This window comes from Rattus rattus, chromosome 6, assembly GCF_011064425.1.
Source record: "Rattus rattus isolate New Zealand chromosome 6, Rrattus_CSIRO_v1, whole genome shotgun sequence".
NCBI classification, from domain to species: domain Eukaryota; kingdom Metazoa; phylum Chordata; class Mammalia; order Rodentia; family Muridae; genus Rattus; species Rattus rattus.
In genome coordinates this window covers 94,190,075-94,214,834 of record NC_046159.1, presented here as the reverse complement: position 1 = coordinate 94,214,834, position 24,760 = coordinate 94,190,075, and the positions used below count along the sequence as shown (strand labels likewise).

Genomic DNA, 24,760 nt, shown 5'->3' with positions numbered 1-24,760 from the left:
ATGGGAATGTTGAGGGGAGGGCGGTAAGGAGAGTGGATGGGGGGAGCGCCCGTAGGGGGGAAGGGGGGATGGGGGGCTTATGGACAGGAAACCTGGAAAGGGAATAACATTTGAAATGTAAGTTAAAAAAATCTATTAATAAATAAATAAATAAACAAACAAACAAACAAATAAATAAATAAATAAATAAATAAATAAATAAATAAATAAATAAATGGGAAGGATGGACCTGAGCACTGAACAGTTTTATCAACTAAGGAAGGAAAATGGTGATGGCAATAACGATGGTGATGGTGTTGCATCTTAGACATGGTTTGGCTTTGTTCTTTCATATATTCATACAGTTCAAAATCTTATAAGTATTGTAAGACATTGAAAACCACAGAAATCTCTGGATCCAAATTATTATCAAATTACAGTTTTCAAAATACTTCCATTGTATCATCTATACAAACTTTCTGTTTGTTTGGGGTTTGTTTGTTTGTTTTGAACTAAATGTTATGGAGTTCTCTTGTGGGACCCTGTAATTACAAACTATACTTCCAATGAGTCATTTCACAGGACTCTCTGACAGGAATGGGGGGATTTCCTGGACATTAAATAGAGAAACGGCCTATGGTTGGTACAGTATTCACTGGACTTCATGCTATCATGATGGCTCTAGGTACAGGACGGCAAGAGTAAATTAAATTTCCACATTAAATCCCAAATTCTGACCTCAGAATAGGAGAAGATATAGGCAATAAAAAATACGCTCCACAATGAATTATTGATGTGCCATCCCAGAGGGTAGTAACTGTGTACCTAATTAGTAGGTTAAATGTGACATGGTAAAGGGCATGGCAGGTGATACATTTAAGTGTGTCAGGTGGTTGGAAGGCATGGGCGTTATTGAAAATATGAGCTGAGGATGGACTTTGCAGAGGTGAGGGAGGTAATCACTGGAGCCCTCTGAGGAAAACAATGACCTAGGTAGAGGGAAGAACAAGACAAAGGCACTCAACCTTGAAAGTTTAGCTTTGAAATGCAGCTAGGGTTTATGTAGAGGAGTTGCTATTAGGGGTAATGGAATAATAATTTTTCCCACAAAATCTGTACACTTTACCTTAAATTTGTAATTAATGAGAGGAATACTTAAAAATCCATAGGAACCATTAGCCAAAGAGTAGAAGTGATACTTTCTTACTCTAAGTTTGAGTTCAGATTAAGATCTAGTTACTGTTCTAAAGTATAAGCAACAAAGAGGGCATTACCTGTCATGTGAGACCTGAGACACTTCCGAGTTGCCATTGAACTCTCTTTTTATTGGATTGAAATAGGGTTGTGCCATATAGTTCAGATAGCCTTGAACTCAATCTCCCCCTGCCTCAGCCTCTCTGGGGCTGGGACTATAGGCAAGCGCCTTCACACAAGTGATAGATGAACTCGTGACTGACAATTAGTCCAAAAGTCATATATACTCTTAGAGGAAGCAAAAGGGAAGATTGGCTTGTGTTGATGTAAGTAAGAACAGTCAACAACTCTAGCGGTAGTGGGAAAGAATTTCACAACCTCGCCAATGGAACAAAACCATTAACAAATAGCTAACAGCCTCCTAGAAAGAAAGAAAGAAGAAGATGTACATTCCAAATTGTTTTTCAGATGGGCGAGAGTGAGCTCCGGTTATTTATGCTCAACATTTGATCATCATCCATCTTTGGCCTGAAATTGTGAGCCGAAAACTCATCACCATTTCCCACCACCTGCAGAAACATTATCTGCACTGGGAACTCATTTCCTCGCTGCTTCCCACAGAGTCCCATCTGCTTTACATAGCTCCTTTTTCCACACGTGATTAAAGCTGCTCACACCACCTGAGCGACTCACATAGCTGGGCTATGGCCTGTTCAAGCATCTAGAGGCACCTATACTACAGAATCTCAGAGCATGGACCTGCAGGAACTCTTACAGGGCGCAGGCAGTGCATATCAGGAGAGGGAAGTAAAATGAAAGACAGCAAGCCTATCATGATTTAAGACAGTAGCTCCATAAATATTGAAAATCCTTCCAAACAAAATTATTACCTGTGACTTATTTTATGATGAACTTACCTACCTGGAAGATTGGTAATATTCTCAAGTGAATTCAATTATAAATGACTAAAATCCTTCTATTACAGCATTGTGCGGAAGCTCTTTATCTTAATGTTTAATAAAATAGTTTATAAATGTGAATTATTCAAAGAACAAGAAGGGACAACTGAGAAATTTTGTTAATTCCCAATAAACTACACATAGGTTCTGTAAGTGACCACTGTTTGCTAATTAATTTTGTGTACATGACATTTACCTAAAATCAGTTATACATTATTCATGTTTTTTCTTTTAAAGATTAACTTATTTTTAATTAGTGAATATGAATGTTTTTTCTACATGCATGTATGTGCACCACATGTAAGCCTGGTGTTATCAGAGATCAGAGAATCTCGGATTCCCTGGAACATAGTTAAAACCAAAACTAAGAAGTATAACAAGGAATGTAAAATTAAAATATATCACTCATCCTTGTCTCCCTTCCCAATTCTTAGAGTATTTTACTGATACTCTATGTTCTTAAACTTTATTACAATGTCATTATTCTATAAATATACAGATTTATATACTATAGCTATGCTAATATTTTTATTTGTATTTTATCTTCAATCTTATGATTTTAAAGTTACCCTATATTGATTAAAAATCTAAGTTAATCTATATTAAAATATACTGTCATATTCAATTGAATACTTTTAATAATTTATTTTTAAAATCTTTTTAATAGAATTTTAGGCTTTCCTTTTTTTAAACCTACTATATCAAAGAGTAATTACAATTTTTTTAGTTTTATTTTTCTTGGATATTTTATGTATTTACATTTCAAATGTTATGCATTACCCCCTCCCATACCCCCTCCCCCTTCCCTGCCTCTATGAAGATGCTCCCACTCCCACCCACCCATTCCAACCTCAACTCAATGCCCTGGTATTCCCCTACACTGGGGAAAGGAACTTTTCCTCCTATTGATGCTGGACAATGACATCCTCTGCTACATGTGTGGCTGGAGTCATGGGTCCCTCCATGTGTACTCATTGGTTGGTGGTTTAGTCCCTGGGAGTTCTGGTAGGGTCTGGTTGGTTAAGATAGAGCAGGCTACAGCAGCTCAGAGAAGGAGGCTCTGCCAGCAAAGTGCCACCTGTAGCAAGCATGAGGACCTCAGTTCAAATACCATCATCCTTGTAAAACAGACGCTTTATCACCCTGTGATTGTAGTATTAAACCATCCCTGCATCCCTGGGATTAAGCCTACTTGATCATGATGGATGACCGTTTTGATGTGTTCTTGGATTCAGTTTGTGAGAACTTTATTGAGTAATTTTGCATCAAAATTCATAAGGGAAATTGGTCTGAAGTTTGCTTTCTTTATTGGGTCTTTGCATGGTTTAGGTACCTGGTATCTGTCAAGAAAAATGTCCATTTTATCCAGATTTTCCAGTTTTATAGAGTATAGGCTTTTGCTGTAGGATATGATAATTTTTTAATTTCCTCAGTTTCTGTTGTTATGTCTCATTGATTTTCTCAAAGAACCAGCTCCTGGTTTTATTGATTCTTTGTATAGTTCTCTTTATTTCTGCTTGGTTGATTTCAGCTCTGAGTTTTATTATTTCCTGCTGTGTACTCCTCTTTGTTGAATTTGCTTCTTTGTTCTAGAGCTTTCAGGTGTGCTGTCAAGTTGTTATTGTATGCTCTCTCCAATTTCTTTTTAGAGGTACTCGGAGCTGTGACTTTTCCTCTTAGCCCTGCTTTCATTATATCCCATAAGTTTTGGTATGTTGTACCTTCGTTTTCATTAATTTCTAAAAAAATCTTTATTTATTCCTTGACCAAGTAATCACTGAGTAGAGCATTGTTCAGCTTCCAGGTGTATGTGGGCTTTCTATTGTTTTTGTTGTTATATAATGCATGGGATTATGTCAATCTCCTTGTATCTATTGAGGCCTATTTTGTGATCAATTATATGGTCAATTTTTGAGAAGATACCTTGAGGTGCTGAGAAGACTGTACATTCTTTTGTTTAAGAATGGAATCTTCTATAGATGTCTGTTAAATCCATTTGGTTCATGACTTCTCTTAGTCTGTCTATGTCTCTGTTTAATTCCTGTTTCCATGATCTATCCATTGATGAGAGTGATGTGTTGAAGTTTACTATTATTGTGGGTGTTGCAATGTATGCTTTGAGCTTTAGTAAAGTTGCTTTTATGAATGTGGCACCCTTGTATCTGGAGCATAAATGTTTAGAATTTAGAGTTCATCTTGGTAGATTTTTCTTTGATGAGTATAAAGTGTCCTTCCTTATCTTTTTTTGATAACTTTTTGTTGAAAGTATATTTTATTTGATATTAGAATGGCCAGTACAGTTTGTTTTTTGGGAACATTTGCTTGGAAAAAAATTTCCAGCCTTTTACTCTTAGGGAGTGTCTGTCTTTGTCACTGAGATGTGTTTCTTGTATACAGAAAAAAGCTGGGTCCTGTTTAAGTATCCAGTCTGTTAGTCTATGTCTTTTTTACTGGGGAATTGAGTCCATTGATTTTAAGAGATAGTAAAGAATAGTGATTGTTTCTTGTTATGTTGCTTGTTATAGGTAGAATTCTGTTTGTGTGACTATCTTCTTTTGGGTTTCTTGCAGGAAGATCACGTTCTTGCTTTTTCTAGGGTGTAGTTTTCCTCCTTGAGTTTTCTATTGTATGGCTGGATTTGTGGAAAGGTATTGTGTAAATTTGGTTTTGTCATGGAATATCTTGGTTTCTCCATCTATGTTAATTGAGAGTTTTGATGTATCTATTAGCCTGGGCTGGCATTTGTGTTTTCTTAGGGCCTGTATGACATGATATCTGTCCAGGATCTGCTAGATTTCATAGTCTCTGTAATTCTGATAGGTCTGCCTTTATATGTTACTTTACCTTTTTCTCTTACTGCTTTTAATATTCTGTCTTTTTATGTATTTGGTGTTTTGACTATTATATAATGGGAGGAATTCTTTTCTGGTCCAATCTGTTTGGAGGCCTCTTGTATGTTTATGGGCATCTCTTTCTTTAGGTTAGGGAAGTTTTCTTCTATAATTTTGTTGAAGACAGTTACTGGCTCTTTAAGTTGGGAATCTTTGTTCTCTTCTATACCTATTATTCTTTGGTTTGGTCTTCTCATTGTTTCCTGGATTTCCTGGATGTTTTGTGCTAGGAGCTTTTTACTTTTTGCATTCTCTTACTATTGTGTCAATATTTTCTATGGTATCTCTGTCCCTGATATTCTCTCTTCAATCTCTTGTATTCTGTGTGTGATGCTTGGGTCTATGACTCCTGATCTGTTTCCTAGGTTTTCTATCTCCAGGGTTGTCTCCCTCTGTGATTTCTTCATTGTTTCTATTTCCATTTTTAGATCCTGGCTGGTTTCGTTCAGTTCTTTCACCTGTTTGATTGTGTTTACCTATAATTCTTAAAGAAATTTTTGTGTTTCATCTTTAAGTGCTTCTTCTTATTTACCTGTGTTCTGTATTTCTGTAAGGGAGTTATTTATTTCCTTCTTAAAATCCTCTATCATCATCATGAGATGTTATTTTAAAACCAAATCTTGCTTTTTTAGTGTGCTGGGAAATCAAGTATTTGTTGTGGTAGGGGTTCTGGTGATGCAAAGTTTGGTTCTGTTGCTTAGGTTCTTATACTTGCCTCTCACCACCTGGTTATCTCTGATGTTAGTTTGTCTTGCTGTCTCTGACTGAAGCTTGTCCCTCCTGTTGGGCTGTGAGCCTGTGATCTTCAGAGTGGTCTGCTGCTGTCAGACCAGCTCTTTGTCTCTTTTGGCAGGTATGGGGGCTGAGAGCTGTGGGACAGCCCCAGCTCTGGGCTCAAATAGAGACCAGAAGGGTCCTGTGCTAGCTACCCTGTGGCTCCTGTGCCCTGTGTGTTACTGGTGTGCTTCTCCTTGGACAGTGAATGCAGAGAAAGTGGGGTCCCACCTGTGGCTTGTGGGCTTAAGAGGGAGAGTGCTCCTGGCAGACCACCTCCCTGAAGGCAGGTTTTATGTCTGAGGGCTCTGGGCACAGATGGAGACCGGAAGGGTCCCATCCCAGGCCACACTTTAGCTTTTGAGCCCTGTGACTAAAACATATTTTCTTATATAACTGTTCTATGGTGTTTCTAGGGTCCATGGTTAGAAATAATTTTTACTGTAAGGTGTGTGCATCTTCAAAGTTTTTAGTTACTGACAGATTGTTTTACAAAGGAGTCGTTAGAATCATGGTATGAAGGTTTCACATAGTTCATCAATACAGCAGGCTATTGCCACACTGCAGATTGGTAGGTTGGGAGGAAAGGCTTATTTGACTGTTATATAGCAGGTAACACACAGTCCACTGATGGAAGCCAAGGAAGTAAGTATAAGGCAGGAACTGAAGTAGAGGATATGGAGGAAATCTATTTACTGGCTCCCAATGGCATGCTCAACCTGCTTTCTTATATAACCTAAGACCATCTGCCCAAGCACCATGCTACCCACAGTAATCTAGATCCTCCCATATCAATCATTAATTAAGAAAATGTCCCACAGACTTACTACAGACCAATCTGATGAAGCCATTTTCTATCATTAAAAAATTATTATGAATTTGAAAAAGTATATCATTTTCTGTCTCCAAACACTCCCAGATCGTTTTCTACTCACCCAACTTCATGTTTTCTGTGTATGTGTGTGTCTTTCTTTGTCTCTTTGTATTTCTATACCCTGTCTCTCTCTCTCAATCTTTTTGTCTCTGTCTCTCTGTCTCTCTCATCTCTCCCTATCTTTCTCTATCTCTCTATCTCTCAGAAATAAATAAAACACATGAAAATATGAAAAGCACAGACTCATCTATAGATATAGAAGTGTGTCTTTAGGAGTAATAGCAGTGTTATGATAATTTAGCAGACTAATAGAAGGTCTTTCTATAGGGCCCATGACTTACCTAGTCTTAAGTTCTTGGCCTCATTAACAGTATCAGGTATGGGTGCCATAGTGTAAGTTTAAATTCAGTCAAAAAGTGACTCTATAGTACAGGTGGGTATATCTTTTAGTCAAGTCACTATAACAGTTCACAAGCTTCATAGCTGTGTTGGGTAGATTTACTTTCTACTCCAGCCATGTATATAGCATCATCACCTATTAGTATACACTAATCTCTATGGGTAAAACTTCTAGCTTGGAATCAGCTCAATTTCTCCATATTCTATGCATAAGTATGTGATGTCTTCAGCAACAGGGCCTTACTATTAAGTTATGATGGTAACCAATATCATTGTCAATAGTCTTTCATGTATGAGGAAGGAGTATGGGACACCTTCGGCGGCAATTCAACAAGAGGCAATCCATTCCTAGCACTGGAGGTTTTGCATGGTGGCCTAACAATGTCTAATAGGCTATTACCCTCCCTGTTATATTGCGAATCTAATTAAATTTCTTTTATTTCTGTATGGATTTTAGGAAGATTCTATAGTAGTTGGATTCTAGTTCAAAAGGCCTCTAATGTTAGTTATCCTCATAACCAATCCTCTAGCCTCCCCTCTCACTGCCCTCTCCATTCAATCCACCTGTTCTAGTTTTCCTTATATCTCTTTCTAACACTATATTCTGTATCTCTTTCCTTAGAAGATTCCCTCCTACTTTGATCCCTCAGTGGCCATTTAACTTCTGTGGTTATTCTAAATGGAATACAGGCATCTAATTGTAGGCTTAGATTTTCTGCAACCTACGTTTAATGATGGTTCTTAAATGCCTCAATGTCCCTTCTAGTCCACCAGCCACTACAGGTAGTAGAAAGGAAAGGTTAATAGAGCAAAGGAAGATATGGACCTGCTTAGAAATATTTATCTGGAGCAAATCCATTCTGTGTTGTCAGGATATTAGCAGCTCAGTTCACACAAATCAGCAGAGACAGCTCAATCCACTCATAAGCACTATTCATGAATCAGCAACAACAGGTTGCCAGCCTCTGCCAATTATCCTGAGTCCACGAAAGTGGCAAGAAGCCACTAGAACATGATCAGAAGTTTTTGGTGCATTTTTTTCTACAAAGTTATGACAATGACCAACAAAGAATGGTAAATCATACCAATACCAATCCAGCATTGTCTGCTGTCCATGGGAAATATTTATATCCTCCCCAAACACCATGCATTCACTCTAGCAAAACATGGCATGGCCTCTTTCCAGGCTGCCTTCAGACAAACACCACATGTCTGTTCTTAGCAAAACATCCTCCCATGTGTCTGCTTCAACAAAAACGTCCTCTCATAAGACAGTTTCCAGCTTCTCATAAAACCACATCACACAACTGAGTCTCCAAAGAAATTTCCACTTCATCTTATCAAAGAAACACCCACATATAAGAGAAAACATGTAAAAAATTTGGCTCTCTGGGTCTGGATAACCTTACTCAGGATGATCATTTCTAGCTCCGTCCTTTAATCTGCAAATTTTCATAATTCCACTTTCTTTACAGCTGAATGATATTCTGCTATATAAAATGTATCATATGCTTATTGTCCATTGGCCACTTTTGGACACCTTGAACATTTATAATTTCTGGCAATTATGAATAGAGCATTAATAAACACAGGTGACCAAGTATCTTTGCAGTAGGATGTAGAGTCCTTTGGCTATATGCCCCATAGTGGTATAACTGGATCTTGTTGTAGAACTATTGTTAGCCATTTGAGGAAACTCCACACTGATTTTTCATAATAGATATACCAGCATGCACTACTACAAACAATTTTAAGTGTTCCCCTTTCCCAGAATCCTTCCCAGCATGTCTTGTTACTTGTTCTATTGATCTTAGACATTCTGATTTGGTAAAATCAAATGTTTTAGCCTTGGGAATCTGACAGTCACAAACTAAAATATCTATAGCTTTAATTTGTGTTTTCCTGGCTACAGCAAGGTGTTTTTCCATGTGTTAGTTTCCCACTTGTCTGACTCGCTTGTAAAAATGTATATCCCTGTTGTTTCCTTTGTATTATTTCTGTTTCTCTAAGAATTTACAAATACTTTACTATAGCTGGATGCTGATCTTTATAATATATATTTTACAAATATCTCTTCTAATCCATGGCTTAACTTTTTATATAAGTTCTGATATCTCAATGAAGAAGAGAGTTTAATTTTAACAAACTCACATGTACATGTTTTTTTGCCATAGTAATGCCCTCATTTTTGTGCCTTGTTTAAAAATGATAGAAATATTCCTTTATGTTTCACTATATCCATCTTTTTCTTAAGACTTTAAGCCAAATGAAATAAGTTTTTATCTAGTGCTAAAGGTATGGGTTAAAGTTTATTTTTAAGTTTGGATAAATAATTTCTCTAAGATATCCAATACTAGCTTTAATATGTGTAGATTTTACTCAAAGTTTTAAATTTTTCTTTCATTATTCTAATTGCCTTTAACTACACCAAACTTAACCACTCTTTTTTGTCTTTTTAATTTTTTAAAAATCTTTTCATTTGTTCTTTGTGAATTTCATTTTGTGTGGCCCAATTCCAATTATCTCCTCCACCCCTCATACCTAACCTCCACCATTGCAATACCCCCACCAGAGAAAATCTAGCTGTGGAAGCTGTAATATGTCACAGTGTGTCCCATAATATACCTCTTTGTCTACACTTCTTTGCTTGCAAATGTTCATTTCAAAGACTCCTTGGTCCGATAGGAATTATCTGGCTTCTGCTTCTCTGAAACCCCACTGGGACTCCCAAAGGATATCCTCTATGTCATAGAGATCCTCTAGTGTTGCATATATAGTCCTTCATGGACTCTAGTAGTTCATCCTTGGGATAAATGTTGAGGTGGGCCAATTCAAAGTCCTGGGTCTAGGCCCAAGAAGTATCTGAGACAGTCAGTCCTCCAGCTCTCTTGCTCTCATGCCATCCAGGCTGGCTCATTAAGAACCCCTAAAACCATAACCAATTCTACCCTGCTTTCCAAATAATGTGCAGGGCCCACTCTCCCAAGTGCTGGAGCTGGTACAAGACAGTTCTCTCATGACTCCAGGGCCGGATCTCCTACCTGCTATAGATGGCAAGGGGTAAAAGAAGGGAGTAGGGAGTGTCTCTCTGGTCCATTCCACCATCCAAAAGAGGCAGGGATAGCTCTCCTACATTCATACTCCCTGGGCTGGCTTACCTGTCCTCCTCCCATCCTCCCACTCCACCCCCCCCCCATTCCTCTCCAGCAGGATCAGTTCTACTATGCTGCCCAGGCGAGTATCAGCCTACTCTCCCAAGTGCTGCAGCTCATGACTGACAGGCACGGTTATCCTGCTCTAATGACCCCAGAGCTATATATCCCACCTGCCACAAATGATGAGGAGTGAGGGAGGAAGATGGTGTTTCTTCCCTGTAGATGTTACTACATAGGAAATGAGTAGTAGAGCCATCTCTCCCACATTTGTATCCTTGGTGGCTTACCTGCAGGACCCAAAATGTTTGGGAGAGGGGAGCTCTCCTGAGTACTGGAGCTGGGTAGGACAGGGCCAGATCTCCTGCCCTCATGGTACCAGAGCCTGATCTCCTATGATTCCCAGGACCCCACCATGATCCCAGACAGCTACTTACGTCAGGCTGTTCCTCACTGCTCTCAAGTCTCCAGTTCTGCCTCTCTTCGTTATACCCACACCCTTTTGTTTTTCTTTATCTTCCATTTCCCCACCACTTGCTTCTTATTCTGGCTAGTTTTGTGTGTCAACTTGACACAAGCTGGAGTTATTACAGAAAAAGGAGCCTCAGTTGTGGAAATGCCTTCATGAGATCCAGCTATAAGACATTTTCTCAATTAGTGATCAAGGGAGGAGGGCGTAGCCCATTGTGGGTGGTGCCATCCCTGGGCAAGTGGTCCTGGGTTCCATAAGAAAGCAAGCTGAGCAAGCCAGGGAAAGTAAGCCAGTTAGAAACATCCCTCCATGGCCTCTGCATCAGCTCCTGCTTCCTGACCTGCTTGAGTTTCAGTCCTGACTTCCTTTGGTAATGAAACAGCAACATGGAAATAAGCTGAATAAACCCTTTCCTCCCCAACTTGCTTCTTGGTCATGATGTGCAGGAATAGAAACCCTGAGAAAGACACTCCTCTGAGTGGCAACTAGGGTCTCTGTGTTTCTAGGGTCATCTGAGGAGCTCTCTCAGGAGTACTATGCCCAACTCATGCAGTGATCATATCATGTATGGTCTAGCTCCCAAGGCCTGCACAGCACCAAACTGATAATCATCTCAGGCTAACTTCGTGTCTAGGAGCCATAACACTGGCCTGGTGGTGACTCCTGCTTGTTTCTCACCTGGCCCAGCCAAGTGACCCCTTGAAAGTGTAATCTTTTAAGGGCTCAGTCCTGCATAATGCCCAAAGTTCCAGGCGTGGTTCTTCTAGTCTCTGGCTTGCTCTCCATCGTGGTAGCCAACGTGGGCCTGCCTGGTGCAGGATTGGTCATCTTCTTAGGATACCTCCCTGTCTGGGCCCCCTGGCACATACTGGGGATCATCTCTACTTGCTCTCTTCTGCCACTAGGCTACTAATGATTAGGCTATGAATCATTCAGATGTTCATAGGTCAGAAAACTGAGCACAGACATAGACTGTCTCCTCTCTGCCACCTAAAACGCATGTGAACGAGCAACCACACCTGTAAAGGCTCTAGGTGCAGGTTAATCCCAATCTTTTTTTAAAGTGTATGTGAAGTGTGCATGTGTGTGTGTGTGTGTGTGTGTGTGTGTGTGTGTGTGTGTGTGTGTGTAATGTATATGTGTGTAATGAAGGCCAGACGAGAACACTGGCTGTCCTGACCTATAAACTTCCTTCTTCACTGGCTTGGGATAGGATATCTCCCTGAAGCCTGAAGCTAGGCTGACAGCTAAGTCTCAGTTATCCTTCTGTCTCTGACCTCCACAGCTCCAGGGTTAAGGGCATGCACACCGTAACTAACTTCTTAAATTATCATTTGAATTGCTTCAGTATCCAATGGCATATTTGTTTCTGGAATGATGGGTTGTCCCTGGCTCTCCTTTCAACGTGTTCATCTATAGCCCAGGAATTAGTCATTTCTTCACAGACTCCAATTTCTTTTTCTAATAGCAAATAGTATTTAATGATGGTATTTGGTACAGGGCATAGAATCTTGTTCTGGAAAGTTTTATTCACTGTATTAAGTTCAAGTACGGGTCAACATTTCAAAACAAAGATATTGTCTTGGGTTCTTGCTGATGTTTTCAATTAAAATTCAAATAGAGAAGGAGTTTTAGTTAATTTAATTTTATGTAGCTTATAACCAACTCTACTTTCTCTTCCCTGAGACTCCCAGCTTCCCAAACCCAATGATAATCATTCTCTCACCTCACTCCACACTGTACAGAACATTTCAATCACAGAAAAGGAAATGTATTATTTCCCAGAAAGGACCATGTGAAAGAGCATTTGTTCAGGAGACCAGGATGATACATATTCTGTTAAGAACAAACAGCTTTCAGGAAGGGTTATGGCTTGATGGACTGGAGGTCACTTTGGAAAGAGCCAACAATCGAGTTACCAGAAGGCAAGTGATAGGTTTCAAAATGAGGATGATTTTGAATGATGAGCTTCGCACTGGAGCTCCGGACAGATGTCAAAATCTAAACCAGAAATGATACTCTTTTCTCTTAGAAAAAGATCGTTCATTATTTTAATAAAAATATCATTTTCTACTTTGTTCTTTTTGGCAGAACATAAGTCTGAGACAAGAGGACTGGGAATACTAGGAAGATAGCTCAGCAGCTAAGACATTGTGCTGTGAAAGGAGAAGGGCCTGACTTCAACTCCCTAGCGCCCATGTAAAAGATGGGGATGGCTACAGGTTTTAGCAAATCCACTGGGCATACACATGGGCAGATCTTTGGAACTTGCTAGGTGGTCAAGCCTATAAAAACTGTGAGCCTAAGGCTTAGTAAGAGACCCTGTCTCAAAATACAATATGAAATCATGTAAATGTGACTCATATAGAAATAGTTATAAATAAAAAATAAAATTTTCAGGAAAATGGGTGAACTTTGAGTGTATAATACTAACCAAGGTCACGAAATCTCAAAAAGAAAAAAACGTATCTTCCCATTCATATGTGGATCCTGGACTGGAATTTGTCCACATATGTATGTGAACATCTGTATGTGTGGGTACAATATAACACTTAGAAAAAAATGATCATGGGAAGGTAATGCTAGGTGACAAGGACAGACAAAGTATAGGCAAAGGGGTCCAGAGTTTTGGGAGCTGATATAATGCTAATTGTTTTTCTGGTTCCAACCCTGCCATAGATTTATTTTTCCTTTCTGTGGTAGATTAATAAATAAAAATGTAATTTGTAATAAGCAAAACTCCATTGCTTTAGAAAGGCCATTCTCAATAGATTACTCAGATTACAGGGTTTGGGAATGGGCAAGTATTTGTCTGAGTGGCTTTCTTAATCTAGCAAAGTGACGTTTGTACTTGTAAGTTCATTGCAATTAAATGATGAAAGTAAAAAAGAAAACAGGTCATCAGATGATCTTGGCTGTGTAAAAAGATCAATACTACAAAAGCAATTGTTTCATGTACAGTAGAAAATGATTGAGGAAAACACTAACATGGTCGTCTTCTGCACTGGCAGGCACATACACACAAATACATATTCACACACACCCCCACACACATACACATGCATAAAACACACAATACACATGCACACATACATACAACACTCCCATGCATACAGCACACATGCATATAATACATACATACACACACATACACACACACACACACACACACACACACACACACACACACACACCAAATTCTCTCCCTCTTTTTCTAAAATACTGTCAGGATTGCTCACTCTAACTCAGTTTTCTACCAGGTTAATGAAAGTAACAGCTAAAATGTGGTTCAATTATCTGCTGACATTTGAAGAAGCACTGGAGTACTAATGAGCCACTGTCTTAATTATTTCTCTGCCCACAGAGGACAAGGTGTGGACCATAGTGTCTCATGACTTACAGATGCAGACTACAGTGGTAGGCTACAACCCAGAAAAGTACTCTGTGACACAGCTCATCTACAGTGCCTCCATGGACCAGATCAGTGCCATCACCAGCAGTGCTGAGTACTGCGAACAGTATGTCTCCTACTTCTGCAAGATGTCCAGGTTGTTGAACACCCCAGGTAGGCTGTGACGGAACATTACTTTTAATTACTATCTCAGCTGGTGCTTGCAATTGCCTAAACAATCCAACAGGTGTGGCTTATTATCTTATTGTCCAGTCTTCAGTCCTCAATGTGCAGATGGCTGTAAAGAAGCCCAATGTAATCACTGGGTTTGTTTTCTGGACAGTGAAGCTTCCAATGCATGATTATTTTAAAATAAGCAATGCCATTATTTTAGGTTTATGGATTTTTCAGATTTATGCATATATACATGGTATGCTGTTAATGCTCGTTTATCAAGCAGTTGCCTTGGGCAAAAGTTTGTCAGAGCTCCTTGTGAGCTTTCAAGTGATTCTCTTTGAGTTCCTCCAGTGTCTTTAATGTAAAGATGAAAGCCTTCTGAAGGCTGTCTGCCAGGAAATCTGGTATAGAGCGGTGAGAGATTTTAGGGCTCTCTGCTGTCATTTAACAGTATCTGTCTGAAGAAGCCCACTCTGAAGTTGTTTTCATGACAGTCTATTTCAGTGGTAGATAGTGTATGTGTGTGTGAGGGTGTGAATCTATATGTGTGCACAAGATGGTTTTGGGGTTTGGAGAGTAAGGAAGCCCCCAAATTTATACTGAGAATACCTTCTTTGCAAGAAAATCTCATGTGTTGGGGTGGGACATATCATTAAATTTACTTCAGATTTACAACAAAATATGCAAGGATATGCATTATTTGGTCCATAACATAGCAGCAGAAATAAGCATGATTCTGGAGTGGAGGGAATAGGGCTTTTTGATTTGCAGTCTTGAGGTTTTCTAGATGTGTCTTTGGGATATTCATTGAATTTGAACTCCTTTGTGAATATTTGCTTATTCGATTCAGTAAGTAAAACTGCATAAGACATATTTGTCATGTGCAACATATTTTGAAATGTGATTTCAGAACAGCTAAATGTTTTAATGTCAAATGTAGGAAAAGAATGTCTGCTTTGGTGAGATGTTATATTAGGAATCGATGAAGCCTATAGTATTTAGAGAAATGAATGGTATTTTTAATGCCATCAAAAGCAAATGCTACACTGTAGACTAAGTCCCTACCCTGTCCTTCTGAAACTAGTGTGCTTGAGAAGAACATACAGGAGCTCAGAAAGGAGAACCACTGGACTCTACTGCCTGTGATTTCAATGTAATGGGTCTAAAGTAAACTTGAGATTATTCATTTAATAATTAATATTATAACATTGCATTGTGTTAAAGACTAGTAGGCTATGCAATGCCCTAAATAAATAGTGGATTGGATCCACAATTATTTGGGAGATGGTTTCATAGAAGAGCTCGACACAAAATAATAGATGATTTTGATGTTTGGGCATTTCTCTTGTGCAAAGCCTCATGATATTAGACTGTTCACAATGCATTCCATTGAGTATAGGAGAGTAAAACCTGAAAACATAAAAGTGATTTGTTTAGAAAATTAGGGTGTTGTTTGGAGGAACAATGCTTATGGTTGGCGTGTTGAATTAATGTGTCACCAAAAAAGCAGAGAGAAATTTCCAGGCTGATGCTGGGGAATGAATAGCAGTAGATGTGATATGAATGACCCTTCTGGCACTGGTAAGAAGCCCCGGGGTGAAGTGAATATGGGCATGAGTCTGGGTACAAGTAAATGCTACACTAGACTAAGTCCCGACCCTGTCCTTCTAAAACTAGTGTGCTTAAGAAGAACATACAGGAGTTCGTAAAGTAGAACTGCTGGACTCTACTGCCTGTGATTTCAGTGTAATGGGTCTAAAGTAAAGTTGAGATTATGTATTTGTTGTGAGTCCCATAGAAACTGTGTTTCTCCATGATACACATATGGTAGCCCTGCTACCCCAAGTGACTGTATTTGGACCTAGGATGTAGGGATGTTAAATGTAGTCAGGATGGATATATCCTGACTTCATCAAGACTGGCAGCCTCAAAGAAGAGTAAAGAAACAACACTCTGTTATGTATGGACTTAGTGAGGAGGACTCCAGCATGCCACCAGCTCTGTGAACCTACATATCCTGCTTCTGAAGCACAAGCTTCACTTTCCCACAGCTCAGCTGTATGCCTGCTTCGGGAATATTGCTTAGCAGTTCTAGCAAATATATGGTGAGATTTCAGATGATGTAATTCTGAGAGAGCTGAAGACCGACTCTGAGAATTTGAAAGTTCCACACAGCACAACAGGTGTTTCTGATACCCTTTACCACTCACAGCAATTTTGATTGGATCCTGCTTCTGTTGCTAGCAAACATTAACCAAGGATTGTGGAAAAATACAGGGCAGCAGGAGTCACTAATGAATCTCATTAGCTTGTTTCAGTTTCTTGAGTGAATGTTCCTCACAGAGGCTCTGTTCCCAGATTTAAGTTAATTAGTTCTCCAGTCTTAGCATGGGAGAGAAGTGGGACAAATTGTTCACCAGAAAGAAATCTTGGTACTTTCATTGATACAGTTGAATTTTCATTATCAATTTTTTTCTAGTAGTTAAAATATATTAATTGTTTTTGAAAGCACAGTAGAGTTGCCAAATAAATATATTAATAACTTATAATTTAGGTACCAGGAGAACCAATTTTAGGTTTAAGGCAACTAACCTTTAATTAACCTTTAATTCTCTTGGTCTTATGAGTAGACCTCCCTCTTTTCTTCACTGTGTTTTTCTATCAGTCACAAGGAACCTCACACACCTATTACTCTCCTTTATATAACATGATATGCAAAGCTCCAGGAAAACATAGAGAAATGAGATAGTTTTAACTATCAAGTTGTCACAATCTACAATCACCTCAGAGAAGTATAAATAAGAGGCTATATAGATCAGGTTGCTCTGTGGGAGATGATATTGATCATCATTTCCTTATTTAAGGGATGAGCTCCCCACTGTGGGTGGCAGCCTTCCCTAGGTGGGAGATCTTGAACTGTTTAAGAGTGGAGAGAGCTGACCACTTGCATGCATGAGTTAATTCATTGCTCCTAAGCCTTGACAGTGGGTATGATAGGACTATTTCCTCAAGCTTCTGTCTCTACTTGAGCTGTAACCTTGAACGGTGAGCCAAATCCTTTTCTCTCTTTTGTTGTTCTTTTTCAAGGTATTTTATCCCAGCCAGGGCAAAACTAAAAATAAGTACTTGCACAAGAAAAACAGTATTCTACTTATGTTTTCAGAGAATCCAACACTGTGTTTTAAGACATTTATAGATTGTTATTATAACTGAAATGTTCTTAGAAAATTAGCATCATGTATGTCAGGCATATTTTAAATACTCTATCATTCTTTCCTTCCCCCTTTCCCCATTTTATTAAAAAATATTCATTTCTTGTCCATTATATCCTAATTACAGTTTTCCCTCCCTTTATTCTTCCTAGTTCTGGCCCACATTTCCTCCCATCTGAAACTACTCTCTTTCTGTCTCTCATTAGAAAGAACAGGCTTCTAAGAGATAACAACAAAGCATAACAACATGAAATATAAGATAAAGCAAACACAGTCTCATCAAAGTTGGACAAGGCAAACTAACAGAAGGAAAAGATCAGTAAGAGAAGTCACAAATATAGAGACCCATTCATTCACACACTCAGGAGTCCCATAATAATACTAAACTGAAAGCTATAAAATGTATGTCCAGCGCCTGGTGCACACCCATTTAGGCCCTGTGCTTGCTGCTTCTATCTCTGTGAGTTTACATAAGCTATGTTCATTTGATTTAGAGGGTCTCGTTTTCCTTGTTTCCCTTATCTCCTCAGACTTTTACACTCTTTCTGCTTCCTCTTCTGCTGAAACACCTGACCATGCTGTCATGTACACAGGATCTGTTCTTGATACAACCTTGCTAGTTTGAATAAAAGTTCATACCTTAAGACACTCCCTTAACAACCTGGCAGCAGTTTTTTCTAAGTAGGAACAAGCATTCACACTTTCTAGTTGCTCATTGAAATATTCATTTGAGGGCCACACACATAGATTTTGATGGTATTTGTTTGGATCTAGGAATGACTGCCTTCAGCAAACATTCATGGGTGCTTTTATTAGCCATCAGTGGGGAACACAGTTTATGTAATGAGTAGTTAAATCTAAGTAGTTAGTTCTTTGTGTGGGGGGAAACTAAAAGGAATAGGGATTCTCTGATGGGATATATAATTACCTACCTTCTCATCTAAGTCACACTAATATTATAGTGATTTTAATCCAATTAGAACAATTTCTACATTTTATAAGGTGAATTTCTGCCTCTACCTCAGGGTCCTTTTCCACATTCCCAGTTTCTCCTTACCAGAGGATCTACTGTGTAGAACAGCCAACACAGGAAGGAGTGGCTAACACAGCAAAGCACCCTGTGCACTGCATTCTGTATCAATCAAAATAAGATAGGGGAGAATTTAATAAAAATCTTTAATTTGTTGTTTTAAGGAATTAATGCTTGCTGTAATTGTCCCCCTCCCCCTCTCTCAGGGTAACGTCTGCTTTTAAATATCCATTTAGTCATTCTGTAACTAAGACTGAATTATACTGGAACTTTCCCAGAAGCATTTGTGGCACATTTTGGATGCAAAGTATATTCATTATAGTCATTGCAATTAGAATGAATATCAAATGAGGCTGTAACAGCTATGCACTTAAATGTTATTTTTGTTTTAAGAGGATTACTCTTCAGACGTCATTTGGGACTCTAACTTCTAAGACACATAGAACCAAGAATTAAAGGGAACATGGAGCTTGTGCATGTGTATTGATAAGTATTTACATATGCAGTACCATTAGCTAGCAACTGTAGACTTATTCATTCAGTATTGGTTTCTTACAACTTTTATAAGGCGGGTAATGTGTGGCTTATGGTTTTATCTCCATCATTATTACAAAATTCCAATCACTTTTAAAATAATGATTTGAAGGCTAAGGAGAAAACTCAGTGAGTAAAGGGCTTGCCATACAAGCATAAGGACCTGTGTTTGATCCCCAAAACACACCTAAAAAGACAAAACCATACAAACATAGAAATCTGCCTCTGAAGGGGCTTCTCTCTCCAAAGGTAACCCTAAGTAATAAAGAAGGTTATAAATAAAATAACAGTTTGATGATTCCTTATAATCCTTTCTGATCGTCAATGTAATTATGAGTTCATTTGCTCTTAACCAATCATATAAACATATAGAAGCAAAAGTAATAAAATTTTTATATAGTTCCATGTATAAGTCAGAATGAGGTCATTTTAAGGGAAATTCCCATTTTATCCAACTTAAGAAAAGCAATATAGGTTATCCAACAGTTTATCTTAAGTTTGATAACCTCAGAATTAAGAACGTTATAATATAAAGGCAAAAATCATTGAAAATTTGAATCTGCTTCTGGAATAAGAGCGGTAAGAGCTTGAGAGGTAGTGGAGATATTTGGATTAAGTGTGGGGACTCAACTTTGATACTGAAAGTTGCTTCTTCGCTTTGCTTTCGCCACTTCCAAGATTTTAAACTTCTTCAGTTATTCATTAGACCATTGCGTAAGTTAGGCAGAGGTCTTAAGGTTAAAATAACAAATGGGATTTTGTAGAGTAGCTAATGCCATGGGCATCTTTAATAGCATGCAATCTTTGCTCAGCATTGTCATCCCCAGTCTCATTTCTTTCCCCAAGTTTGTTGTTCAAATCAAATGCTCAAATGATATTAAAGCAAAAGCTCTTTGTAAGAATCACTGTGCATATTTATGGAGAAAATATTTCTGAGAGTCTATAGTAATGCAAGTCAGTACAAGAAACTGGTCAGCTTGACAATGGAGTGCTGGCAATAAACTCTGGACATTATACAAGACTATGCCGAACCTAGGTTTCCAGACATAGGAACATTGCATTGTCAGTTGAAAAGTGTGACTACCTAGTATGAACCTCAGAGATAGATTAGTCATACCCTAAAGCCATTTCAAGTACAAGACCTAATCAGACTACACAGCAATGTAAGTATACATTTAATATAAAATATAAATTTGAACATTCAGAATAACACTTTCCTTTCTCTTGTCTGAGTGTGTTTGTGAACTCCCAGCTGAGTAGATGTCACTAGTCTGCATGTGTGATGCGGAGTTCATGGTGTTCCTCTCCTCAGCCCTTGGCTTTTATTCCTTTGCCAAGGAAACAGGCAGTGTGTGCATAACATAGGGTTCAGGAAATTTGAGGGAGAATTTCCATGATTCTCTTTTTGTCTTGCAAGATGCTTTCTTTACTTATGGATGCCACTCTTAACAGTAAATTTCCTTTTGTTGAAAAGAGTGAGCTCAATCACATGTACTTGTAATTCTATAGAATGAGACTAAGGAGGAAGAGACAAGGCGATCCCTAGAGCTTACCGGTGCCCTGCCCAGCTGAGTTTCAAGCTCTAGGCCAGTGATAATAAATAAATAAATAAATAAATAAATAAATAAATAAATAAATAAATAAGTGGTAGACAGAGCCTGAGGAATGACACCTGAGTTGCCCTTTTACTTCTAAATGCACATAAACACACACACACACACACACACACACACACACACACATACATATACACACACAGAAGTGCACCCAACCACCCACATATATGTATATTTACACATATACACGTCACACATACACCATCACCTTATCCAAACTAAGAACTTGAATATGATAAGTCAGATGTTGGGAGACAAATACATTTTGATGCTATAGAAATACAGTAGTAATTAATAACCCCAGAACTTTCAGATGTCTAAGGCATTTAAGTTACTTGGACAGGACCTGCTAGCCTGCTCAGAGGCACATATTTGTATGTCTTGGAATGTACTGGACTTATATATTTGCTTTACAAATCACATTATAGTTTCTAATTCAAAACCTTCTCCTCAAGTATTTATTCCATGCCTATATGAAGATTTATTTAATTGCTGAAGTGAGGTTGGTTGTGTTTCATGTCGTCTTGATGATATTTAGTGCTGTTTGTTGGTTTCCAGGGCTTCATTTCTTTTAATTTCTCAATATAGCCTAGTTCTCATAAGTCATACTTTTATTGCTTTGTTATGTTGGAAGAAGCCATATAAATTATCCATCCTTTTGGGTAGTTTACTATTAGATTTTGTATCTATTGAAAAGGAGTTATGTTCACAATTTTTGCCTGTAAAGTAAGCTGTGTAAAATTCAATATACCCTTGAAGATACTAAACTGTGATTTAGTGGCATCCAAAAGAGAAGAAAACATAACTTCAGCATTGTGACTTATAACCTATTTTTAGAAAAAAAAAGAAGTCTAAACTTTTGTGCATTTTTTTTCAAGAAAAACATTTTTCCAACTTTTATTTTCCATTCTAAAAATGTTGGCTTTTAACTTTTGAAATAGAATAGCCTTTTAAAGAACCAACTCCAGATAAAAATTGTTAATTTAAGTAAATTAACCTCACTGTTACTAATCAGTATATTAATCAGAAGGTTAAACGTTTATCTTATTGGTTATGGGTCCTAGTTTTTGTGCTACAACTTCAGGACTTAGTTCAATGAGACAAGCAAAGATACCACTGAAGCATATAATTGGGGACCAAAAGATGAGCCCCATTGGGAGAATGCTTCTGTAACATGCAGGAAGTCCTGGGTTCAATCCCCAGCACTACCTGAAATGACCATTTAATTCTCTGATAAGTCCCTCGATTAGCAGCACTTCTAGGCAGGAGTTTAATGTTAAGGCCATTGTAGGCTAGACAGGAAGTGTAAAGCCTTTACTAAAGTTCCCTCTAAATGAAAATGTAGGGTATCCAGGGCTTGGTGCGGGAGAACTGGGATCTGGTGTTGTCAAGTAGCATTGGTTTCTGTTGCTTATGTTCTTGCCTCTTGCCATCTGGTTGTTTCTAGTGTTACCTGCCCTTACTGTCACTGACTGGAGCCTGTCCCTCCTGTAATCCTAATTGTGTCAAAACTCCTCAGAGTCCATCTGTTTCTGTGATCCTATGATTCTGAGACCCTGGGTATGTCAGAGCTCCTGGGAGTGAAGCTGCCTCTGGGGACCCTAAAATCCTGGTGTGACCAAGGTCCTGAGATCCTGTTGTGTCAGAGCTCCACTGGAGTCAAGCTTTCTCTGAGTGTTGTGGGAGTGGGTGGGGAGGCAGAGCCCTGGGTCTGTCCTGGAGACAGATGCAAGCCAGGTTTTGTGGAGGCTTGATGACCCAGGATAGGGGAACACTAGGCTGCTGAGGCAGGAGTGGGTGGGTAGGGGAGTGGGGGGTGGAGGGGGACAACCTCATAGAGGCAGTGGGGAGGGAGGAGGGGATAGGGGGTTGTGTGGGGGGGAACTGGGATGGGGGATAACATTTGAAATATAAATAAATAAAATAACCAATACAAATTATAAAAACAAATAAGTTAATTAATTAAAAAGTAGATCCACTGAGTTTAAGAGGTAGAAAAAGTTAGAGGTGCTTACTGCCAAGCCTGATGACTTGAGTTCAATATCCAGGACCCAGGAAGAAAAGAAAACAATGCAAGTTGTCCTCTAATTTATCTCTATATGAATGCAGCTACACACACACACACACACACACACACACACACACACACACACACACACACACACACACGAGAAAAAGAAAGAGAAATAGAATAAATAAATGTTTAAAATGAAAGCTAGGCAAAGAAAAAGGGAAAAGCCACAATTAGATATTGTCAAGCAAAGGACAGAGTGGCAACAGAGAGAAGGGCTGTGAGATACTGGGTGAAGCACTGACAGGCGGTTATGAAAGGCTCAACTAGAAAAAAATGTAAAGGGGAATTAATGGTGGCTGATTCATGTGCGTTCCCCGTGCCTCAGGAAATGTAGCATATAAGCTAAAATGGAAGAATTCACCCAAGTTAATGAAGAATAAAATGGATGAGTAGTTCCAGGTTAGAGCAGGCAGCACTTACTGATGCTGAAATGAAGACCAAGCAGGGCAGAACTTAACTGAAGGAAGTGAGAGGTTGGAGGAGGGCCTGAGGCCCTAGAGGCAGGACAGGAGCCTGAGACCAATCCTGAGCCTCCTTTGGATTTCACACTTAATTTTTTTTCTTTGGAGGGGAAAGGGTTGACCACAAGCTGGACATCCAGGCTGTCCTGTGGATATTGGACTAGAAGACAGCTGCTGTAAATGAGGAAAATTCCAGGGTGGCTCAGGTTTCTAACTGGGAAACTTGAGCAGTGATTCTAAGCCTTCCTGGCAAGGCTGCTCATTAAGGGAAGTCTGGAGAGTGAACGGTTTAAAAGCTGGCACTGAGAAGACAGGTGTTCATCTAGTCTACGATGGCACATAGGGCACAAATCCTTCTAATTGGCACCCAAAAGATGAACGCAGTCTTCCCCTTTATTGCAATGTAAACATATCTAATAGCTTAAGTGAAGTGCCAAGGTCCCATGTTTCTGTTCTTGTGTTTGTATTACTATAGCAGAGGACACTCCCAACCGACCTATCTTCGTGATGCCATTTAAGTTCTGACTTTGCCTCAGCTTCCTGGTCTGCTTTGGTTTTACACAGCCTGCATAATGGATGCTCCACGGACCCATGAGTCTGAGATTTTAGCTCTAGCTCTTCCCAGAGAAAAGCATATCAAGTGTGCTCACATTTTATGAACCAAAACGAGACATATGCTTTGCCAGTCATAACTATAGTGGAGGGAGAAATGGAGTCTTTCTGTGTACGGATGAGCACAGCCAAGGTAGAGATCTGTGCCCAGTGCCAGATGCTCTGTAGGATGAGGTGTTATGGGAGGAGTGAAAACAGAAGACAGAAGGAAAAGAAAAGAAAACCAGTTAAAAGGGGGAGGGGTGATAATGCAGAGAGGATGTGGCTATCAGAAAGGACTTTTAACAGTCAAAACTAACTGAATCAGACTACGGAAGCTTTTTCAGGGAGCTTGATGTTTATAAAAGTATATATACATAAAGCAGAAAATTAATGAAAAGGAAAACTGAGAGGTACCATAAAGAGGAACCCTGCCTAGGCGTAGTTGTTGGAGGCCACTGTAGAATGAATGAAGGAAAGAAAGAGTTTATGATGACGTTCAGGATGTGGAAAGGTGGAGGGGTGGCTAGATAGAGGAACCTCAGGCAGAACCAAGGGAGGAGTTAAGTATTGCTGATAATGTTAAGGATGAGGGAGTTAGGAGTCTTTATAGGAAAACAAACAAAAAAACCCAAAAACAACAAAAACAAAAACTGTTCCTAACAAGACAGAAAACGCAATGGTCATGGTCTTCTTTTATCACCTGGGACCTTCCAAGTTCCAAACTTGCTGAGCTCTGAGGTGAGGCATCAAGGACGATGCACACTCCATAAAGCAGTAAGGGCCGATTATTTCTGCATTTAACTCACGCATGTGTGGAGAATGTGTTTATAGTTCGTTTCCTTAGTAAAGGTGGGAACACAAACACTTGGTGAGATTGTTTTTCCTGTCAATTCGGAGAATCAACAAATTGTCTTCTTATGTTCTTCTGGTTAAGAAAGAATCTAAATGTTGATGCTCAAAATTTGAATTCAAGTAGA

The 24,760-nt window shown here is 39.0% G+C and overlaps 1 protein-coding gene and 1 non-coding gene across 2 annotated transcripts in view; one reads left to right on the top strand and one right to left on the bottom strand.

Annotated features, from left to right (window-relative positions):
* Cntnap2 (contactin associated protein 2) overlaps positions 1-24,760 on the top strand; it is a 2,154,251-nt gene that overhangs the window by 1,403,930 nt on the left and 725,561 nt on the right. Inside the window, exon 14 of the mRNA XM_032907255.1 lies at positions 14,059-14,259. Within this exon, the coding sequence (XP_032763146.1) occupies positions 14,059-14,259 (201 nt within the window). The remainder of the gene's footprint in view (positions 1-14,058; positions 14,260-24,760) is intronic.
* Positions 11,607-11,735, bottom strand: LOC116904720. Its single transcript, XR_004388413.1, has one exon. It is a non-coding gene; the product is annotated as a small nucleolar RNA SNORA17 (small nucleolar RNA).